Below are 21,507 nucleotides of genomic sequence, written 5' to 3'. Positions count from 1 at the left end.
TTTTCTTGTATAATGAAAAAAGCTAACTTTTTAGCTTTAGATGTACTCTTTATCTTTCATTCGTACACTTACACTTTTTAATAATAATAATTTTTAAAGCATGATTTTTGATCACCTTTTTTTTATTTAAACCACTCAAAGAGGACTTAAAGACATTATAGACATTACAGCATCATTTTCTGTAAAGCTGCTTTGAAACTATGTGTGTTGTGAAATGCGTTATACAAATAAATAAAATAAAAAATCGGATTTGAATTGACTTAATTATATTTCTCTCACTCTCTCTCTTTCTCTCTAGGACATGGACTCTGTGTGGTACTCCTGAGTATTTGGCTCCAGAAGTCATACAGAGTAAAGGTCATGGACGAGCAGTTGACTGGTGGGCTCTGGGTGTGCTCATCTTTGAAATGCTAGCAGGGTAAGACAACACTATGTTTAAACATTTATAATAAACATTTAGAAGGATTAACAGAGATCCTATTTCCACCTGTTAAAATGACTTCACAGTATGTTTATGTGACTTTCACATGTATACTTGAAAATATGGAATTTTTCAAATTTTTTTAATTTGCTGTTTAAGTATAAATACCTGAGCTATTGAGTCCTTAACCAAAACAAGTCATGAATAGAGGCACTGTAAAAAATAAAAAATGCTATTCCATTCTGTGTGGCTCAGATGGTGTTTGTAATGGCTTGCGATTAGGTGAGATTACACATTGTCAAAGGTACACCACTAGAGGGTGACAGTGCAGTATTAGATGTTTAGCACCAAGAGCTTAAAGCTCATTGTGCATTTCTCTCTACAGATGGCCTCTTTCAGTGCTGTCTTGAGATTTATACTCATTTCGATATTTATCCTTATTTGCTTAGGTGTTATCCTTGCAGCATGTATTCAGTGTGTGCACAAACTGTCATATTTATATGCACACAGATAATCTGCATTTACAATATCTCAGTATCTAATCAACATTTTTTAGATTAATCCCATTTCTGGACAGCTATAGACTGGAACTGGACTCTCAGTATAACCTCTGTCTTGCAGAAGAAATAGCATTCATTTGGTCACAGGGGCTCCAAAGCATGAAAATAAACATTTATTTTCTCCTTCAGTCATTTTAAATGCTGTGGTGTGTATTCCGTCCAAGCTGCTTCGTTCTCCCACCTGGGTGTTGCTGACTCTAAATCTGCCCCAGAGCGTTCACAGCCTCTTGAGTAGAGGAAAAAGTGACCCACCCTACTCATTCATCCCAGACCTCTTTTGAAGGCTCCTGTAAATGACTGAGAGAGAGAGAGAGATGTAGAGAAAGAGACCTGGACATTTTCTTTTTCCAAGACACAGACACGCAGACATGGCATTGCTTACTCACAGACATACAAATGCTCCCTTCACTGGTCATTGGGTCTGCCTGGTTGTCACTCACGTGTCAAAGGTCTTGTGACTCTCTCATGGAAAGTAGCAAAGTTTCATGAAAATATTCCTCCTGTGCTTGACGATCAGAGAGATTGCAACCTTAAGGTAGTGACCGCATGTGTGTGTGAGCAAATGTCTTTTGACTAAATTAGGGAAAAATGGTTAATGAAGAGGCGATCAATGATTTTATGCACTAAAATGCCAGTAGATGTATTTTAGATTTAAGGTATGAGCTATGGTTAGTTTATTCCAATTATAAGGGCCCTTACATAGTCAACGCATCGGTACGCGTCTGAAAGGCTACGCGTCGCTACGCTTCGGCCGCCATTATGCGTCGATGCGTAGCCAAATGTGTCGTCCTAGTTTTTGATACGCGACACACCGATGCACGCAATACTATGCGTTGCCGGTGGGGGCGACATTGCAAGTATTGTACATTAATTCAAGTATATTATGTTTACAGAAGAAGATTTGAATACAATGGCGGGCGAAGAGGAAAAATTATGCGAGCTTATACGCATACATCCGCATTTATATGACAGTTCGTCGCAATTACACTCCAATAAAATAGCGTTGGAAAATGCCTGGAGGGAGGTTGCAACCGCGATGGGAAAGACCGTAGATAAGGTGAAAACGGACTGGAAAAGTGCCCGTGACAAGTTTACTAGGGCGCACAAAAAGTGGAAGATGGCGTGCAGAAGTGGTGCGGGGCAGCTAAGTTTCGGCTACCCAAAAGTATTGACTCAACTTAGCTGGTTGAGTGACCCGACTCTACTAATATCACCAGACACTACTACCCCCTGTTACGGGAGCGGTGTATTGCATTTCACGCATCACCCATGACGCGTGCGTCTGCTTGCGTCCACTGTTTAGACTATGAAAGGGAGCGCGTCGCTCGTGTCACTCGCGTTGCTTGCTCGCGTTGACTATGTAACGGTCCTAATTCAGGAACAATCAAGGCTAATAAGCATATAGATAGCTAGGTATATGTGTGTATGGGTGTTTGAAAGACAGAAAGAGAAGTTGTGTTAATGCACATGTGAAAGAGGTTCCTCTGAGAGTTAAGGTGGAAACTGAAGTCTTTCTCTAGACTACATGGAACATTTCCTTCATTTGCTGGAAAATTCATGTAAATTTGATGTAAACATTTCTTCCAAAGTTTTATATAACTGGCAACTCAGTAAAACAAAAAGCCACTTTAATGTGTTTTGTTTTTCTGAAGACCATTTTCATTTACCATAAGTCCTACAAAATTCTGTCATTTAAAAGAAATGGGATTTTATTTCCTTTCTAACATTGCTGGAAAGTTTTAATACAAAAGGTGTTATTAGATTCCGCTTTTCTCAAGAATAACAATCTCATAGTTTTCTCTCTCCTGTCTCTTTTCTCATTCTCAGTGGAATCTTGGCCTCACCTGTGCTGTTATGTAACAGTTTCAGTTTCATAATTCTCTTTTTTATCCTGTCACCAGCCACGGCTTACAGTAACACTAGAGACTAATATGTCTCTCCTGTTCTCTCTGTCTGTTTCTCTCTCCTTCGCTTTATATCTCTTTTCCATCACCCAGGAGAAGGAATAGCTGAGTGTAAGTTCTATACTGTCAGTCCTGCTCAATCTATTATGTGGTACCATCTTATTTGACTTATTTCAGAAAGCCACAGCTAGAGGTCTTAACTGAAAAGAAGACACATTTGTTCTAACGTTGTGGGTCTCAAAATATACAGGCCAAGTGCCACCTTTAATCATTAGCCGCGTTTCCACTAACGGGCCTAATTACAGTGCATCCGGAAAGTATTCACAGCGCTTCACTTTTTCCACATTTTGTTATGTTACAGCCTTATTCCAAAATGTATTAAATTAATAATTTTCCTCAAAATTCTACAAACAATACCCCATAGAATTTTGAGGAAAATAATTAATTTAATTCATTTTCGAAAAGTGAAGCGCTGTGAATACTTTCCGGATGCACTGTAGGTAATGCTAGTGCGTGCCAGGGCAGTTAGTGTTCTCACTATCACGTCCGGGGTTTTATCATCCCTCCTCAGGGCTTCCTATAGTGGAAACGTGGGCAAAGAGAACATCCAAGCTCCAACTAGTCACCAAAATTCTTTTGCATCTTTTGTATCTTTTTTTTTTTTTTTTACTTCCATGGAAGAACGAAAGTCAACATTAAAGTGAGTAAATTAAGACAATTTTCCTTTTTTGAGTTTTTATTCAAAAGCTTGTGCATTTTATCTCTTTATGGTGACATAATACATTGTAATTACTATCAATATTTTTGTAGTTCAATCATGGTGTTGTGAAACCCTCATCAGCCCCTTGACTAGCTATTTTGTAGATCTCTGGAACGCACTTACAAGTGATCTTGCTTCTGAAAAACACACATACACCACAATGATAACATTTAGAAAGGATTTCAGTATAGTTTCACATGAATAAAATGTGCATTCTCTAATCCAATTCAAAACATGTATTCTAAATATTTTTGGGAATTCTTTCCTAAAACTTCTGTTTGCCTAGAAGCACCTAAAACCTATCTGTCAGACTGGTTATATTATGGATACCATGCTCAAAATGCTAAATCCAGTTAAAAGTTAAATACAGGCCACGCTCAAAGCTTGCCTTCATGAAATAGAACATCCACAAGCTGCTCATGTTTTAAGGGTAAACAAAAGAAAATTTAGCTTTTTGCATCTGTATATGCAGAGTCAGCGTGGCCATGACGGCAAGCAGCTTAAAACGGTCAAAACCTTATCTGTATAAAGCATTGCAGAAGAATGTTGGCTATTCATTTGAGCCTTAGACGCACAATGCTATATTCATATTTTTGTAGATCAGAAATAAAACATGGAAAAATAAAGATACCAATGAAAAAGTTGATGGTTACAGTTGTTGTATTGTAAATTTTTGGCGAACTCCGTGTACCACTGGTGGTTTGTGAATCAGTTTGAGAACTTGTCAGAGTTATCAAGGATTAAATGGCACAAGGTTGGTCTAGGATAAAAACACATTTCAAATGTAGGAAAGGAAGGGAATGGAAGCTGTCACACATTTGTCCTCTTTTTCTGTTCTGCGACTCTGAGCGTTGTTCTGTTTCAATCACTGCATAGTAGTCTTTACTGCTGACATTCACGCTCCTTCATTTTCAGTGTTCTACACCCTCATGAGACTTCTGGTGGTCGCCTAGGAGCAGGCTCATTAGCGTATTTCAAGTTATCTCTCTGATTTAATGATTTTTTTCTGCGCAATAAGCATTAAACACAAGTACATTGCTTGAACAATGGATGCTTAATGATTTATTGGTAAAGTCAGAACAGGATTGAGCTGGAAGATTGTAATTGAGGAGTAATGGTTTACACGGCAAGTGCCGAAGAATCACTCTACCAGACATTAGAGAGCATACATCACATACTCACACAAATGAGAAGGCAGAAACAACCTTACATCTTGTCTTGATTATGTGAAATGCAACAAGGTTCCAGCGACAAACAATTCGTCTGTCTACACTGAACAAAAAAATGCTGCGTGGCAGTTCACAGCCAAAAGGATGATGATTAATATTCTGTTATGTGAACACTTCGTATATAAGCCCTGACCCAAATGGCACACTTGATGTGAACAAGTGATCTCGTGGCCTTTATTTGCGCATTCCCGCGAAGTCCACGAGACTGTAGGATATCCCATTGCACCCTCAATGCGCCCTTCAACTGATGCAGGCTCCAGTCATCGCTACTGATCCTCTCGACCAACCACAGTGGATCGTAGTTTACGAGCTGAAGGAGAATAATTTAATGCACATGGCTGTAGCTTGTAAGATTATTGATGTAAGATTTATTGATATAGCAACATTTGGTCTATAACAGTGATATTACCTGCAGTAGTGTGGCTGTGTGTATTTTATAACTATTTTTGTGAATATATAGTGGTATTTTCTTTCTATACATTTCAGTGTGTTCTAAGCACCATCCATGTTTCTGAATCATGTTTATTTGTTTTCTAAATATTTAAACAATGGTGTTTTGTTGCTGTAGTTACATGTGTGCTTTGTTTTGAGGTTCTTGATTAAATTATCTAATACTTTATTGTCATTCAATAGTGATCTTAAAATGTGTTCCTTTACCTTATTTATGCCATGACTTTTTCAATAATGATTTGTAAAACTGCATGCACATAAAAACATAACCACTCATGCCCCCACTCATGCCCCCTCATGGACTTGCTGACTAGCACCCCATCGGTTTGCACTCGCTTACGTCACCAAAGTCTCCACTCAGAGGCAGAATGCAAGGGGGCGGAGGGTGCCATTTGTGACGGCCATATGCTAAATTCAAAATGGCATACTACACAAATGCCATAGAAACCAAGCAATCAACCATTTGCAATGCAGCAAAACTGTATTGAATTCATTAAGCTGTCAAAAAGATGGACAACACCAGTATATGTCTTTAAAGCATTTTGCCTGCTCCGTGTCATTCCGACACATTCAGTTGTTGATCTTAAATAAGTCTTTGTCTGCAGAAAGAATACTTCAGTCTCTCTCTGGTTGGTCCATGTTTTCAATGCCTGGATATCTTGGAATCATCCCTCAAATCCCATAAAACCAACTTTATATAAAAATAAAAATAAATCTTTTTTCTTATGTTGTCTTTCTATTGTAGGTATCCTCCATTTTTTGATGATAATCCCTTTGGCATCTACCAGAAGATTCTGGCAGGAAAGCTGGAGTTTCCGCGGCATCTGGATTTCTATGTAAAGTGAGTTTGATAGAGAAAACACAACCGAATGGCATATGCCATATTTAACCATATCATACCGTACATACACTAACACACAAAGTCTAGTAAAGTCATTTCTTCAGCAACAGTTATGTGTGGAAGGGCGTACAGAGTTTGTGAAAGGTTTCCGTTTTCTGTTCTTGACGAAGACATTTAAGTTTTAAAGAGATGCTCTCACAGATACACTTGCATTTACACACTTACACATGCCCTCTAATGAACTCGTCTAAGCATGTCAGCTAAACACTAATGGCTGTAGGACTTGAGGCATCCCCAAGATTACAGGCAGAAGTGTGTCTGTTTACTCAACACTATTACTCTTGGTGCTTTTGAACTAAAGGAATTAAGGATTCAACAAATGACCTGCTGTCCCCTTTTGATGTTCTCAAATGTAATCCTTTAATGTACCGTTGTAAAACTCTTAATGATACAGAGCCATATTCTCTCTTGTTGTAACATCTAGGAAGTCATCACAACTGTACAAACACACACTATAATGATAAAGGGTGTCCGAAATTATAAAAAGGCGAAACCCTTTTAAAATCTAGTTTAAAATGCATGTGCCAAGTTCTTTGAAATGTTATATTAGTATTAATTTTGGTTTAATACAAAAAAATATTTTTACTGTTAAAAAAAAACAAAACAGTTTAACTAATCTGAAAATGTGTTGTCAACTTGAAAAGTACTAAACTTAAACATACTTTCCTTGCAACTTTTCCTTGCATGAATAAGTGCACACAACTATTTTCAAACATGTTTTTCAAGGGAAATATACTTATTTCAAATATCATTAAGGAAACTGCTCCCTATATAAATATTAATTAATTATTTTTAATAATTGAAACTATGTTAATCACAGAGGTGTATTTCATCACTATTATTTGTATTTTGAATGTATTTTGGAATAACTTAAAGCTGAAGTGTCTAATTTCTACGCCACTGAACGAAACTGCGAAAACAAACATTGTTTTCAAACTGTTTTCCCAAATACACCCCCTTTCCGCCTTTCAGCAAACGAACAGATACATAAAAAAAAACGAATTATAGTGCCACAGAGACAGTGTTTACAGTTTTTGAGAAAATGAACCGGTAACACTTTACAATTAGGTTGTTAACATTAGTAAATGCATAAGATAACATGAACAAACAATTAACAATATATTTGTTACAATTATTAATCTTTGTTAATGCTAGTTAATAAATATAAATTGTTTAACCACTGGAGTCATGTTGATTACTTTCATGCTGCCTTAATATGATTCTTTGCGCTTCAAATATCCGGTCACCATTAACTTGCATTTTATGGACCTACAGAGCTTAAATTTTCTTTAAAAAGTATTAATTTGTGTTCAGCAGAAGAAAAAAATGTATGCATATCTTGGATGGCATGAAAGTGAGTAAATGATGAGAGAATTTTCAGTTTAGGGTGAACTATCCCTTTAATAGATCATAGATGTAATAGATTAAAAAAAATGCATCACATCATTGACCCATACACAAAATCATATCACAGCAGCATTCTCTAATATGACTTTAGTCCATTAGCGACTAGCAAGTCTGCACTTCTCAAAACAGTCTGCATCTTGGAGACAAAGACAAACAGTTAGATCAGACAAAGCAAATCCATTTTGTTCTTTTGACTGGCATGTTTACTGTAGTTACGAAAGTTAAAGTAGCCAAAACGGAGGCTTATGCCTATAGGGGTTTATCAAGCTTGATAATGTAATGTTATCCTGAAGTCAAATGCACAAGATCATTGGAGAATGAGTAACATCTGCAGGAGAGCGCAGCATGACATTAGATGGGCAGATTGAATGCTTAGGTCATCTGCAGCAAGTGCGCTCCAGGCACCACCAGCATTAGTTTGATAATATAACATTAAAGCCACTGTAGTCAACAGTAGCTAATATATTTCTCAGCTTGAAGCCTGTTGGATCTTAGATGCAGAGTGATTGATTTTAAACAATACATAACTGAGAGATGTATGTGAAAGCAACTCTACATTAATGCAGGTAGTGTTTTTTATTATTATTATTATTGTTAGAGACATTGCTTTTGTGTTCAAGCTGATTAGCCTGTACAACAAAACGCTGATAGCTGTCAAACATCATATCATTATAAAAACCTGACATGCAAGAAAATAATGATTACATGAGATTTAAAATCATGTGGTTGTTTTCTAGTTATTATATCAAAATATAAACAAACTTTCATGCAAGACCTGTACTCTTTAAATAAGCTGCCAGAATGCCAGTAAAGATGTGTTCATGTAGTGCTACATAAAAATGTAGGTGATCAGGTATTTCTTACACCGTTTATGACCTTTTAACTGATAGAAGAACTGTGTTCATGGGGTTTACATGACTTTACATGTAGAGTTATTAAAGGGTTAGTTCACCCAAAAATGATAATTCTCTCATGATTGACTCAACTTTAATCCCAGATGTGTATGTCTTTCCTTCTTCACCAGAACCGAAGTGAAGATTTTTATAAGCATATTTCAGCTCTTTTTATCCATACAATGCAAATAATCAGGTGCTATAAGACTGCTGGGTATTTGATGATCCAAAAGGCACATTTAGGCAGCATAAAATTAATCCACACAACTGATCAATGAATTTCTTCTGAAGAAAATCGATAGGTTTGTGCAAGAAACAAATCGATAATTAAAAAGTTTTTAATTTTAAATTGTTGCTTCCAGCGGTATTGCTGTTTGAAATATCCTTACTTTCGCGTGACGTTCGTTTCTCTGTTGTATACAAAGCGTGCGCTTCTCACGAGAACGGGCCATTGCGTTTATGTCACTGATGCGTTGACTGCTTGCAGCAAGTGAATTTTAATGCTGCCTAAATGTGCCTTTTGGACCATAAAATAGCCAGTAATTTAATGGCACCTGTTTACTTGCATTGTATGAACAAAAAGAGCTTAAATGTGCTTCTAAAAATCTTCACTTCAGTTATGTTGAAGATGGAAAGTCATACACATCTGTGATTGCTTATAGGTAAGTCATGAGAGGATTTTCATTTTTGGGTGATCTAACACTTAAAGCATTTTCATGCACAGTCTTATAATGATTATGCTTAAAACAGTGTATCTTTTTAAGCATTTGAAATGGCTACTGTGTGTATACAATATGTTACATACTGTAGATTATTAAATGGTCTGTAAAGGGTTATGTTCAATTAATTGCACTATATTTAGTATCTAAATCAGGTGCCATTTTAGTATATAACTTGGGGATAGTGATTCTCATGTTCTCAAACTCCTCTTTGTTTATTTAGGGACCTAATTAAGAAGTTTCTGGTGATTGACCGGGCAAGAAGGCTTGGGAACATGAAGGTAAGCATGGGGTTAGCAGAAGCTACACCACAGGAGAGGTTCTAATTAACAGGTTTATGTATTTCAGCTACTTTACATTTATGAACAGGTGCATGTAAAAATCAAGCACACAAACATACAATCCTCTTGGACAAAAATGTCAGTACAATGGACCATAGGTTTCCTTCTTCAGCATGACAATGTTCTTGTGCACAAAGTGATTTCCATAAAGAAATGGTTGATTTAACTAGTCTGCACAAAAACCAGACTTGAACCCCATTTAACACCTTTGGAAATTGGAAATTGGATGCTTGTGTGTCTGAATGGAAGAAATTGTAGTGGAAAGCCTTCCCAGAAAAGTGGCTTATAACAGCAAAGGGAGGACAAACTCCCTATGCCCATGGTTTTAAAATTTAAATATTCAACAAGCACATATGTATGTCAGAGTTGTACGGTCATGGAAATCCTGAAAAAAATCATGGAATTTAGAAATTGTTTTCCAGGTCTTGAGTTGTCATGGAAAAACAAGTTAACACAGGATGTTTTGGAACTTAGAGCCCTGTCATAAGGTATATAATCTCCCTGTGCCACTGCAATGTGCATAATTTGTGCATTTGTGTTAATTCCTTCTTTAAAAGGACACTGGGATTTTGTGCTTATGTGTGGTTTCAGTTGGTCTTAAATTTTTCATAAATGTAGAGTACGTTTAAGTGGAAACTTACTGATTAGTCATTATTCTTGTGTGAAACTGCATTCAAACGTTTTCATGCAAAAATCAAGATTCATCAATAATTTCCCACTAAAATGTATTCTAAATTTACGTATTAACTGATAAATATGTGCGTCACATTTGGTAAATGATATGTGTTGATGATATCTTTATGTATTGTTGATGTTTTTGTCCAATTTGGTACTTTATATTTATCTTGCATCCAACGTTAGGTTTAGAATCCATAAATCATCCAACAAGATGAACACAGTTTCCAGACCAGTTTTGCATCTTTATAAACCTAAATGTTTGTGCACGTGGCAGATAATAAGACCCTGGATGAGTACTATGAGATCTTTCTCCCAAAGGCCACAGTTGACCCCATATGTTCCTAGTTATGATGATAAGGAGGATGCCTGTCTTAAGTGAGAGGATGAGATGAGGCCCTGGAGAGACTCAGAGAGTGATTTTGACACGGGCAACTCTCCCACTATACTACTCTTCCAATCCCATTTTTTTTCTTATTCATCATTTTATCATATTTATGATTTCTTCTCATTTTCTTTTAGTTCAGATTCTTTGATTCCAATATAACAGAGTAAAAAATATGGCAATTCATTTTCAGACGATGTCACTTTTGGGTGGAGTTCTCAAGCTGAATGTTGTTAATTTAGCACTTTTCTCTTTTTCATTCTCTACGCTCTCTATATTCCTATATGCTCTATTCTCCTCTGACTTCATACATAGAGAGATTTTAGGAGCAGGCAGCTCAGTAACAGCTGTGTTTGCACTGTTTCCTAGGCAAGTCAGGCCCTGTTGGCTGCACTCATTCACAAGTGTAGATAGCTGTTATTTCACTTGAGTGAATATGTATTTCTCATAGTCCCAAGTGTAATGCTCAGCCCAAACTCAGAGGTTTGTAGAGGACTTCAGTAGGTCAGCAGTGCTGTCCTACTTTTCTTTTTACTCTCTAAGAAACAAGAAAACAGAAAATAAAGTGTCTGAAACAGCTGTTTAGTAAAAATGGTAATTTAAGCCTTTTATTTTTTATTTTTTTTGCTTAAATTAAGTAATGTTCTTCTGAGGTTATGAACGTGAACTAGCAAGTCACAAGAGGACTTATTAATCGGAGTGCCTAAAACCCCCTTACCTGAATCGTAAGGAATTTAATTATTCTGGTTCCAATTCAGATTCCACCTAATGATTCTGATTCTTTAATCGTTCTATTCACATTTCATACTTTTGAGGAATAAATATTTGAAAATAAGAAATCCCATATTTATTGCATTCTTGCACAGCAGTCTTTTGCCAAAAAATATGATAATTTCAGATTTCAACAGATATAACAAATCAGAGATACGTTTAAACACTTTTTTACAGACATACAACCACAATCCTGAAAAAGTTGGGACAGTATGAAAAACGCTTATTAAAAAAAGTGTTTTTTAAATTGCAAGAGAGCTTGCTGTTGGATCTGACGGCGCATTCCAGCGGTTTTCTCCTCTCTGCAAAGCCGTGCAGACTCTGCCCCTGGGCGCTTCGACAGCGCTTCTCTTATAAAAGTGTTGACTTCTCTGAAAAATAATGTTTTTATTTTTTTATTTTCCTCTAAAAGAGTTTGATTCTGGTAAAAGAGCAAAATACACAAGCGAGCGTTGAACGTCCTTTTCAGGACGCGTATTTTTAAAGATGCCTTTCATCCGCTGTGTAGTTCCTCGATGCGGTCGATTTCTCTCCACTTCTGACAGTCATAAAAGCTGTCTCGTGTGCCTGGGCTGCGAACACACGCAGACAGCGTTTTATGAATGGTTTATGTTCTCAGTGCGAGAACATGGCCATGGCAACATTGCGGTCGTGGCTTTCTTTTCTCACGAGAGAAAGCCACTTCAGCCGCCCCCCGCATCGTTCCTTCTTCCCACGAGATTGAGGATGACCCGGCTGGCTTGAAGGCGATTTGGGGATGACGACGGGCTCTGTTTTGCCAGGTAAAACCCCACGAACCACCCGACCCCCAGCACGCTTGCTTGCTTCCGTACAAGCTCGGGATGAGCGCGGCTCGCTTCGCGGCCGGCCGGCATTCTCCTTCGAGCCCCTGGAATTGGATGACGATTTCACCGCTGCATCGGAGAGCGTCACATTGGCGTCTGATACTGATGACTCGCCTGGGCTGCCACCTTCGTGTCCGCTCGCCCAGTCTGAGCCAGACGCACTGATGTCCGCTATGCTTTCCCGGGCCGCCATGAGTGCCTCGACACGACCCATCTTACGGTTCGTGTTCGACGGCCAGGCATTTCAGTACAAGGTCCTCCCCTTCGGCCTGTCCCTGTCCCCTCGCGTCTTCACCAAGGCCGCAGAGGTAGCCCATGCCCCGCTACAGGAAGTGGGCATCCGCATACTCCACTACCTCGATGACTGGCTCATCCTAGCGCACGCTCGAGAGTTACTATGTGCCCACAGGTACAAGGTGCTCGCGCACCTCAGCCGCTTAGTGCTTCAGATCAACTGAGAAAGGAGCATATCTTTTCTCGGTTTGGAGTTAGACTCAGTCTCAATGTCAGCATGCCTCACAACCGAGCGCACGCAGTCAGTACTTACGTGCCTGGCTCGCTTCAAGCCATGCACAGCAGTTCCTCTCAAACAGTCCCAGAGGCTTCTGGGGCATATGGCATTCTCGGATGCAGTCGCGCCACTCGGATTGATGCATATGAGACCGCTCCAGCACTGGCTTCAGACTCGAGTCCCGAGATGGGCATGGCACCGCGACACATACCGTGTGTTTATCACCCCTTCCTGCCATCAGACTTTCAACACTTGGACAGACCTCTGTTTTCTGCGGACAGGAGTCTCCCTACAGGAGGTATCCAGATGTGTCGTGGTCACCACAGACGCCTCTCAATTGGGTTGGGGCACCGTGTCATAAGGGCCTGGACGGGGCCCCGCCTGCGTTGGCACATCAACTGCCTTGAGATGTTGGCTGTACTCCTTGCCCTGCGGAGGTTTCTCCCACTGATTCAGGGTAAGCACGTCTTGATCCGTTTAGACAGCACTGCCACGGTAGCGCACATAAATCACCAAGGCGGCGTATGCTCCATCACATGTCACGACTCACCCGCCATCACCTTGCGCCCTTCACCAAGCTGATCCAGTGCGCCTTCTTTCCCAGGTGAGCCAGCAGGCTCTCGCTTCCTGGATGCTCTTCCTCCCTAGCCCTCTGGTCGCAGATTCAGCGGAGGAATTCGCCGTCAGACCCACCATGAGTCGAGTGCTCCGTGTTGAGCTTGGGCTCCACAGGCATAGTTCCCACTTCAGGTAACTTCCTGTGACGTATTTTCCGTGGTATGGTCCCCCCACTGGCAGGACCCGTGTCTCCCTGGGGCAGTCCTCGCTGCCCCCCGGTCGCCGTGTCTGTAGCAACAACCTTGTCAGGCAGGATCTACCTCCGCACCATTTCCACGGGTGGCTTGACAACCCCTGTGTGTATTAACCACAATTTACCTCCCCCCAGTTTGGGCACGTTGTGGTCTCTGCAGGGCCTTTTCCCCCTGAAAGAATAGGAACGGGAAAGGACGCCTTCCCCGACACATCTATAGCGTTAAGATAGCTCCAGTTTTTTGCAATTTATATCTGTTGAGAAACATAAAGCGAGAAAAGTCATGTTGCCTGTTTCCGTACAGGTACGGGGAACCTAAGAGCGGTATATGACACCTGTTTTTGGGGGCGTTGGGGAGGGTTACGTGCAGCCGACCCAGCTGCTTCTAGCACGCAACAGCCTGCTTGCACCTGGTTCGGCAGCCACGTAACACAGGGTAGTGCATAGCATTTTTAAGGGGGACCCCTTTTGTCACTACAATCGACACAACGTCGAGTGAGTGACAGAAGGGGAACGTCATTGTTACTGTTGTAACCTCCATTCCCCGATGGAAGGAACGAGACGTTGTGTTCCCCTTGCCACGTCACTATCCCTACCACTGTAATGTGCCTTAACCGTATTCTCGCCACCTCAGTGAAAACCTGTCTGGCATTCGCTCGCACGCTCCCTTTTACCCGTATGTCCGGGGCGGGGCATGAAAATTCTGTCTGCCAACTTGACATTGGCCTTTTCTCAAGTTCAAGTTCAGAGGTACGCAAGGCTCTCAAAAGAGACCCCTTGTGTCACTACAATCGACACAACGTCTCGTTCCTTCCATTTCTGTACAGTAATTTAAAATCAGATGATTGTAACACGCTCCAAAAATGTTGGGACAGTTTTTTCTAGAAAAAACCCAAAGACAGAAATTTCTTCTAAAAACACTTACTAAGCATTTGGGCACTGAGCACTCAAGTTTATTACATTTAGAAATTGAATTTTCCCCATTCACAATTTTACAGGGTATTCATTGCTGGATGACATGCTTAATAATGCGCCACACATTCTCAATTCTTAGACAGGTCATGACTGCATGTAGGACAATCTAGCACCAGCACTCTCTGCTCACACAGCCATGCATTGTAATCTGACCAGTATGTGGTTTGAAGTTGTCCTGCTGGAAAATACAGGGACATCCCTGGAAAAGACTGTGCTGGATGGCAGTATATGTTGCTCCAAAAGTTTTACATATCTGTCTGCATTAATGGTGCCCTCACAGATGTGTGAATTGCCCATGCCATGGGCACTAACACACCCCTGGCCCATACAGACACTGGATTTTGGACCTGATGCTGATAACAGCTTGGATGACCCTTTTTCTCTTTGGCCCGGAGAACACGACGTCTGTTTTTCAAAAACTATTTGAAATGTGGACTCATCAGACCAAAACTGTTCTGCTTTCCATCTAAGATGAGACCGATCCCAGAGAAGTTAGCAGTGCTTCTGGACATGTTGATGTATGTATTGCTTTGCATAGTAAAGTCTTAACTTTATCTGTGGATGCAGCGGCAAGGGGTGTTGACTAACAAAGGTTTACTGAAGTATTCCCGAGCCCATGTTACCGATGAATGAAATTCTTTAAGACAGTGTAGTCTGAGGGATTGGAGATCAGAAGCGGTTTTCGATTCCTTGAATCTTTTAAATATATTGTGCACTGTAGAGGGTCAAATGCCCAAAATCCCTCAAATTTGTCTTTGGGGAACATTGTTCTCAAAGTGCTGGATTATTTTCTTAAGCACCTTTTGGCAAATTTGCATGCCTTGAACGATTCTTGCTCTTGAAGGTCTAGGCTGATTTTGAAGGCTCCTTATATAATATGACACAATTGCTTCTCCTGTTTAACATCTCTTGTTTCACATTGTCTTTTTTTTTCAACTCGTCAAATTGTTATTAGTCTTAAATTGCCCCTGTCTCTGTTGCAGTCATCTGATTTGAAATTACTGTACATTTGGAAGAAAAGAAAAAACTATGAAATTCACAAGGTAATGTGTAGTTGTAGTGCTTTCAATATAGCAAAGGGTAAAGATAATATACATATCACTTGTTTTTATTAGCATTTTTCATACTCTTCCAACTTTTTCGGAGTTGGGGTTGTAAATTCAATCAAATAATTGGCCGTACTCTAAAACTGTTTAATAAAAATTTAAAACAAAACATGCTAACATATTTAATTTAATTCATATATTTATATATATATATATATATATATATATATATATATATATATATATAAGCTCCACAGATTACAACAAAACTTGTAATGTGTAGGTCTAAAAACTTGTCAAAGTCACAATGGCACTGCCTGATTCACTAATGGCCAAAGTATACTTCATTGTCCATTTTGATGTTTGCACAGTATGCTTTACACAAATTTTGTCATCAGCACAGTCTTGAGTGGAGTGTTCACATGCGGACCATATTTTTTCGACATGTGGACAGTCCCTGTCTGTGCACGTCATCTGCACATGCACCAGCCGTTTACTGTACTAAAAGAGTATCACAAAGCAGTCAAAGTGTGCATGTTTCTAACGTATTTGTATTAGAGGTCAACCGATTAATCGGATTTTTTGCATTTTTTTACATAATCGGCATTGGCCAATATCCAAGTATATCAAGCGATTATTAGGCAGGCATATCTGTGGGCAGCCTAGTGTTGTTGTGGAACACGTGTTCGACGCACACTGCCCCTAGAGTCATTTTCCAGCAGAGTGAGCAGACCTCATCCAGTGCCTAAGGAAGGAGCTAAGTTCCTTGGAGAAAACAGTAAGGATTAAATTTGTATAACTTCTTTATATTTAGTTAAAAACTTTTGATATGTTACTGCCAACTTCAAGAAAAAACACGACAAACGCGATAGGCGACATGATGTTCGGCTACCTTGGATATTGATAGCGTAGTTGAAGTTGCATTATCACAGCAGAAGGGTTGCTATCATGTCATAATAAGTAAGCAAGAATTTTGCAATTACAGACAGTGAATCTGAGACTTTTATTTGTTCTGTTTGTGTGTCTTATATTTGAGAGGGTTGTCACTCAATGCAGAGAAATATGTAATAAAAAAGATACCAATGCACTATAGGCTATTGAAGGACTGGCTTTGGTAAGCTCGGACGTTATCGGTTCTGATGTCGGTACTGGAAAAATTAAGAAAATACATGTATTATTGCTATAAAGAGAAAGTTATTTTATCTCGCCAGCCATTTCTATGTATATAATATGAAACCATTTGTCTGTGATGCAATTTAGCTATTCGCAATCAGAGAGAGAGAGAGAGAGAGAGAGATCTCACTGACGCGATGCCACAGCGAGCACAACATGAGCCCTGCTTAATGAGTGACGACGGAGGACAGAACTAAACATTCAAACGTAGCCTGGTTTAGATCTGTGATATTAGTCTGATTTTATTTTAGAAATAAAATAGAAATTCTTTTTATAATCTTCCAAAGATTATAAAAAGAATATTTATACATAAGCCGCATTCTGTCTAGCACAACTTCCTTCCCTTCACAGCGGTGCACTGACATTTCTCCCTAAAACTCAAACTTAACGTCAGAATCAGCACGATCGGTGATTGTTGTAAAATGCTACTGTTGCTAAATTGCGGGACGCGTTTAATAATAAAAAGAGCGCAAGAGATACTGTTCCCAATGCGGCGCGCGCTCCGAAACAGACCGCAAAGAGACAAGCAAAGTATAGGCTACTTTGGGTTTCATGTGCGCGTCAAATATAAACGATCAAATGTACACAAAAATGTCAAAACGACCGGCTTGGAGATTCACTTAAATGTCTTAAATGGACATAGTTATGGAAATAGTTGGGAGAAAATATGTTGCATCAGGAGCCTATTAGATCTGAACTCTGTCTTAAAGGGGAAGCTGTCTAATAAACATGCTGACGATTGAGCCATTACTGCGAATCAAACAACAAAAGGCAAAGAGAAAATAATTTACAGCTCTTGAATGAATAACTTCTGCATTAATGAGCATTAATCTATCTATGATAAACTATGCAGTGTTATTTTACAATTGATTACTTTATTAGATTTCTTTTTAGACCACACCTGAACAGTAATGTTAGTAGACCTTCCTGAAATTAAATCACTGTGCCTATATAACATTTGTCTTTGTGTAATATATATATATATATATATATATATATATATATATATATATATATATATATATATATATATGTAACACAAAAAGAACCGTTAAGATTACCGTTAAAGTACCGGATCGATAAGCAGTATCGGTAAGAGTAGTAATACTATTAAAACCTTAACGAAACCCATCCCTAGTTATGCCTGTGCTTCTCTTGGATGCTCTGAATATTAGATTACGTGTCTGGATTGCCCCTTAATTAAAGCTGCATTTGGATCTCAACCTTCGTGTCTCGGAGCAGTTCATAACACCTGCTTTGTTTATGTAATATATTTGTTATACATTATTTATACAATATGTTTTTACATTATACATTTTTAATTTAAGTGTACAAGTGCAGATTGGTCAAGTGTTCAATAAATGTATTTGTTGAGAAATTTTGTCTATCTTAAGTAATTATTTGTGTTACATTTTATCTTTCAAATAAAAGGTTCAAATAAGAGGTTAAAAACAAGCACATATTGGCCAAAATAAATCGGCAGCATTAATCGGCCATCGGCCGACCCGAATTTCAAAAGATCGGCATCGGCCTGAAAAAATCAATATCGGTCGACCTCTAATTTGTATTTGCTCGCGGTCAAAAGACTATACTTCCAAAAGCAGCTAGGTTGACCGGACGCAATCCATTCTGGAATGCAGAAAAACAAAGCATAAATGGGCCTTAAAAAGAACAGGCTCATAACAGTAATTCCTTCGGGAACCACATTGGTCGTGCTATAGATTCAAAAGAATCGGCTTGTTAGAGTCATTCATTTGGGAATTGGACAACACTGGACGCACTGTGTGTTTTGCACTGTAGATACCGTAGCGGGCAGTGCTGTTGCTAAATTGCGCAGAAGGAAACACTGCTAGAGTATTTTAGTATGGTGTTCTGTCCGCATTGGAGGGAAAATGTATGTTTAAGAACAGTCAACAGAATTTTTACAGAATATTTAAATTTTTATGGAACCACTTCCTAATAAGAAATGAGTCTTGGTACCCAACCCTACTTACCTCTGGTTAAATGACTGTTACTCAGTTGAGTTGCTAATTTTTTTATAAAATGATGGCAACATCAATATGATAAAAGACACTAATTTTCAATAAACAGGTGAAGTGGAGCCTGGGTAGCTCAGCGAGTATTTACGCTGACTACCACCCCTAGAGTCCCGAGATTGAAGTTTTTTTTATATAAAATATAAACAGGTATAGTTATAATAATCATATTAAACAATTCTTCAGCTAAATAATGTAGTTCATTATCCTAACTGTAGGAGTTTGTGGTTGACAAACAATGTAGCAACTTTGGCTTGTTGTATAGAATGTATACACAAAAATGTGCGTTTATAGTCATTTTATAACTACTTTGAATGTGGCTGATCCAGTAAGAGTTTGAACTATTTATTTTAAAGAGTATACTGTATTGATGGGCATTATTCATTAAAGTACAATTTATTGGAGCACAATTAAAAGTTTTAAAATCAAGATGTATGTTTTAAAATGTTATTCGGTGATTGTGTCCCCACTAAATTTCTGTTAAGATGGTTGCAGTAAGCCATCACTTTCTTGTGTATTATTTTCTTCCAGAATGGAGCTGATGATGTGAAAAAGCACAGATGGTTTAAGTCTATAGATTGGGAGTTTGTCCCCTGTAGAAGACTCAAGGTAAGCACAATAGTAATGTTGTGTAGAATCATGGAATATGCTCTGTAATTGAAATAAAATTTATACCAATTGTCATTATCATAAAATGTATTATGAGAAGACTTTAAAAGCAAAAAGCTGAACTCAACCAGGCATTAACACTCTTGGGGTCTGAGGGTGTTTTGTGCCCTGGAGAAGTTTTGACATGCCTTGACATTTGTGCTTTATTCAGTTGCTTAAAAACATATTGATGGCTACAATCTGATAACACTGTAATCAGCACAAACTGGGCTACAATAATATGTGAGCAACATGTGTGTACATGTTTGTATTTTTGAGAAAATAATGTTTATGCATGGTTTTTGAAAAAAACAAAACTTTTAAGTCATTGTAATAAGGCCATATAACACATACTAAAAATGTGTCCACAACACTTTTGAGAACTGGATCTTGTAGCCTAGAGTTTGTGCTACAAAATTATGTGAAATCCATCCTGATCACAGTAAATTAACTTTTGTAAGACACTTTTAGTGTTAGAAAGGTCATATGCGAGGAGGCGTGAACTATAATGAATATTGATTGTAATTCACACCTGAGGAGACAAAAGACCCCTCCCCTGGGCCTATCACTGAGGAATGTGACAGAAAGAGAATGAATGTGAGGAGACTTAATGATCAAAATCAAGTTTTATGTTAAAAGAAGTAATAGGTCTATACATTTTCTTTACATAAAGACTTATGTAAAAGAACTACCGTTTAAACGAAGTCTCTTCTGCTCTCCAAGACTGCATTTATTTGATCCAAAATACAGTAAAACATTGATATTGTGAACTCTTTTTACAATTTAAAGAACAGTTTTCTATCGGAATATATTGTAAAGAGCAACATCATTTCAGCATCATTACTGCAGTCTTCAGTGTCACATGATCCTTCAAAAATCATTATAATATGCCGATTCTCTAATATGGGCATATTTAAATCAAATTTGACACATTTACACCCAAACAGATATTTGCAAGCACAAGCATTGATGATAATGAGGCAGGATAAACACGAGTTAAAATATAATCTAAACATTCATATTATTTTTATATAATATTTATATCATACAGCATACAATTTAAAAGCCTGCTTTAGCAGAAACGGCATTTAAATGTAACTAAAACTTGCCTATTAGGACCTATTTCAAATTTCAATACTCTGAATCCTGGCTGGCAAGTCTGGACACAGTCCCACTTGTAAAATATGTACATGTTTATATAAAATAGCATGTCAACTAATATGTAAGTAAAACTAAATGACTTACTCATCTGAAATTGTATCCTCAGCTGGATCAAGTCTCTCTTCAAAATACAAATGTTCATCAGAGTTCCGCTCTTCTTCTGAGGAAAATAGTAACTTTGTCACTATCCAGGAGTTTTCTCACCTGTGTATCGTGCAATCTTCTAAACGCACAGAAAGGTGAATGAACTTGATGTTTTTATGGCAGAGTCGGGGGCGTTCACCATTTGCAGTGATCGCCTCAGCACATTACCGTATGAATGGCGCCCTCTTCCCGTGGGTGTGATCACATTAGAGATAATTCGCTGAGCCAGGAGAAACTGTATATCGCTTTGTTTCATACAGATTACATTGCAGGAGAATATGTTTTTTAAATTTGAATTGTTTTATTTAAAATGTAGCCATTTTAAGCTTTCTTTAGACATACGTTTCATGTTTGTGTGATAAGTATTCGTGGAGTTTCAGTTAATTTTTGTGACTTGTTTCAGATATATGCTTGTGAACACAGAGACTCTTTTTATTTTCTTTATTTTACAAAAGCTCAAGGATTTGTTGTTATTGTGAGTGTACACGAATAAAAGTAGACACTTTATAGTCTCTAATGATGTCTTACACTTATCTGTATGCCCCAAAATGACAGATAATTTTATGTTGTTTCCGCTGTAATGACGAAAAAATCCAGCAGGACGTGCTGGCGCGTTCGTCGACCCCAGAGGGTTAATGGCTAAAGCCTCATTAAAAAGTGATCTCTTTAAATATTTTACATACTTTTCTGTTATATATCCAGAACATTCAACAAGGTCTATTGCACATATTTTTTTGTTTC

The 21,507-nt window shown here is 38.4% G+C and overlaps 1 protein-coding gene across 1 annotated transcript in view; it reads left to right on the top strand.

The window, feature by feature from the left end:
* prkx (protein kinase X-linked) overlaps positions 1-21,507 on the top strand; it is a 67,487-nt gene that overhangs the window by 43,150 nt on the left and 2,830 nt on the right. The window contains exons 4-7 of the mRNA XM_052127495.1: positions 299-418; positions 6,070-6,165; positions 9,468-9,525; positions 19,345-19,422. Coding sequence (XP_051983455.1) covers positions 299-418; positions 6,070-6,165; positions 9,468-9,525; positions 19,345-19,422 — 352 coding nt within the window. The remainder of the gene's footprint in view (positions 1-298; positions 419-6,069; positions 6,166-9,467; positions 9,526-19,344; positions 19,423-21,507) is intronic.

Source organism: Xyrauchen texanus, chromosome 5, assembly GCF_025860055.1.
Source record: "Xyrauchen texanus isolate HMW12.3.18 chromosome 5, RBS_HiC_50CHRs, whole genome shotgun sequence".
Taxonomy (NCBI): domain Eukaryota; kingdom Metazoa; phylum Chordata; class Actinopteri; order Cypriniformes; family Catostomidae; genus Xyrauchen; species Xyrauchen texanus.
Note: the sequence above shows the minus strand (reverse complement) of the source record. Positions and strands in the feature narration are given on the sequence as shown.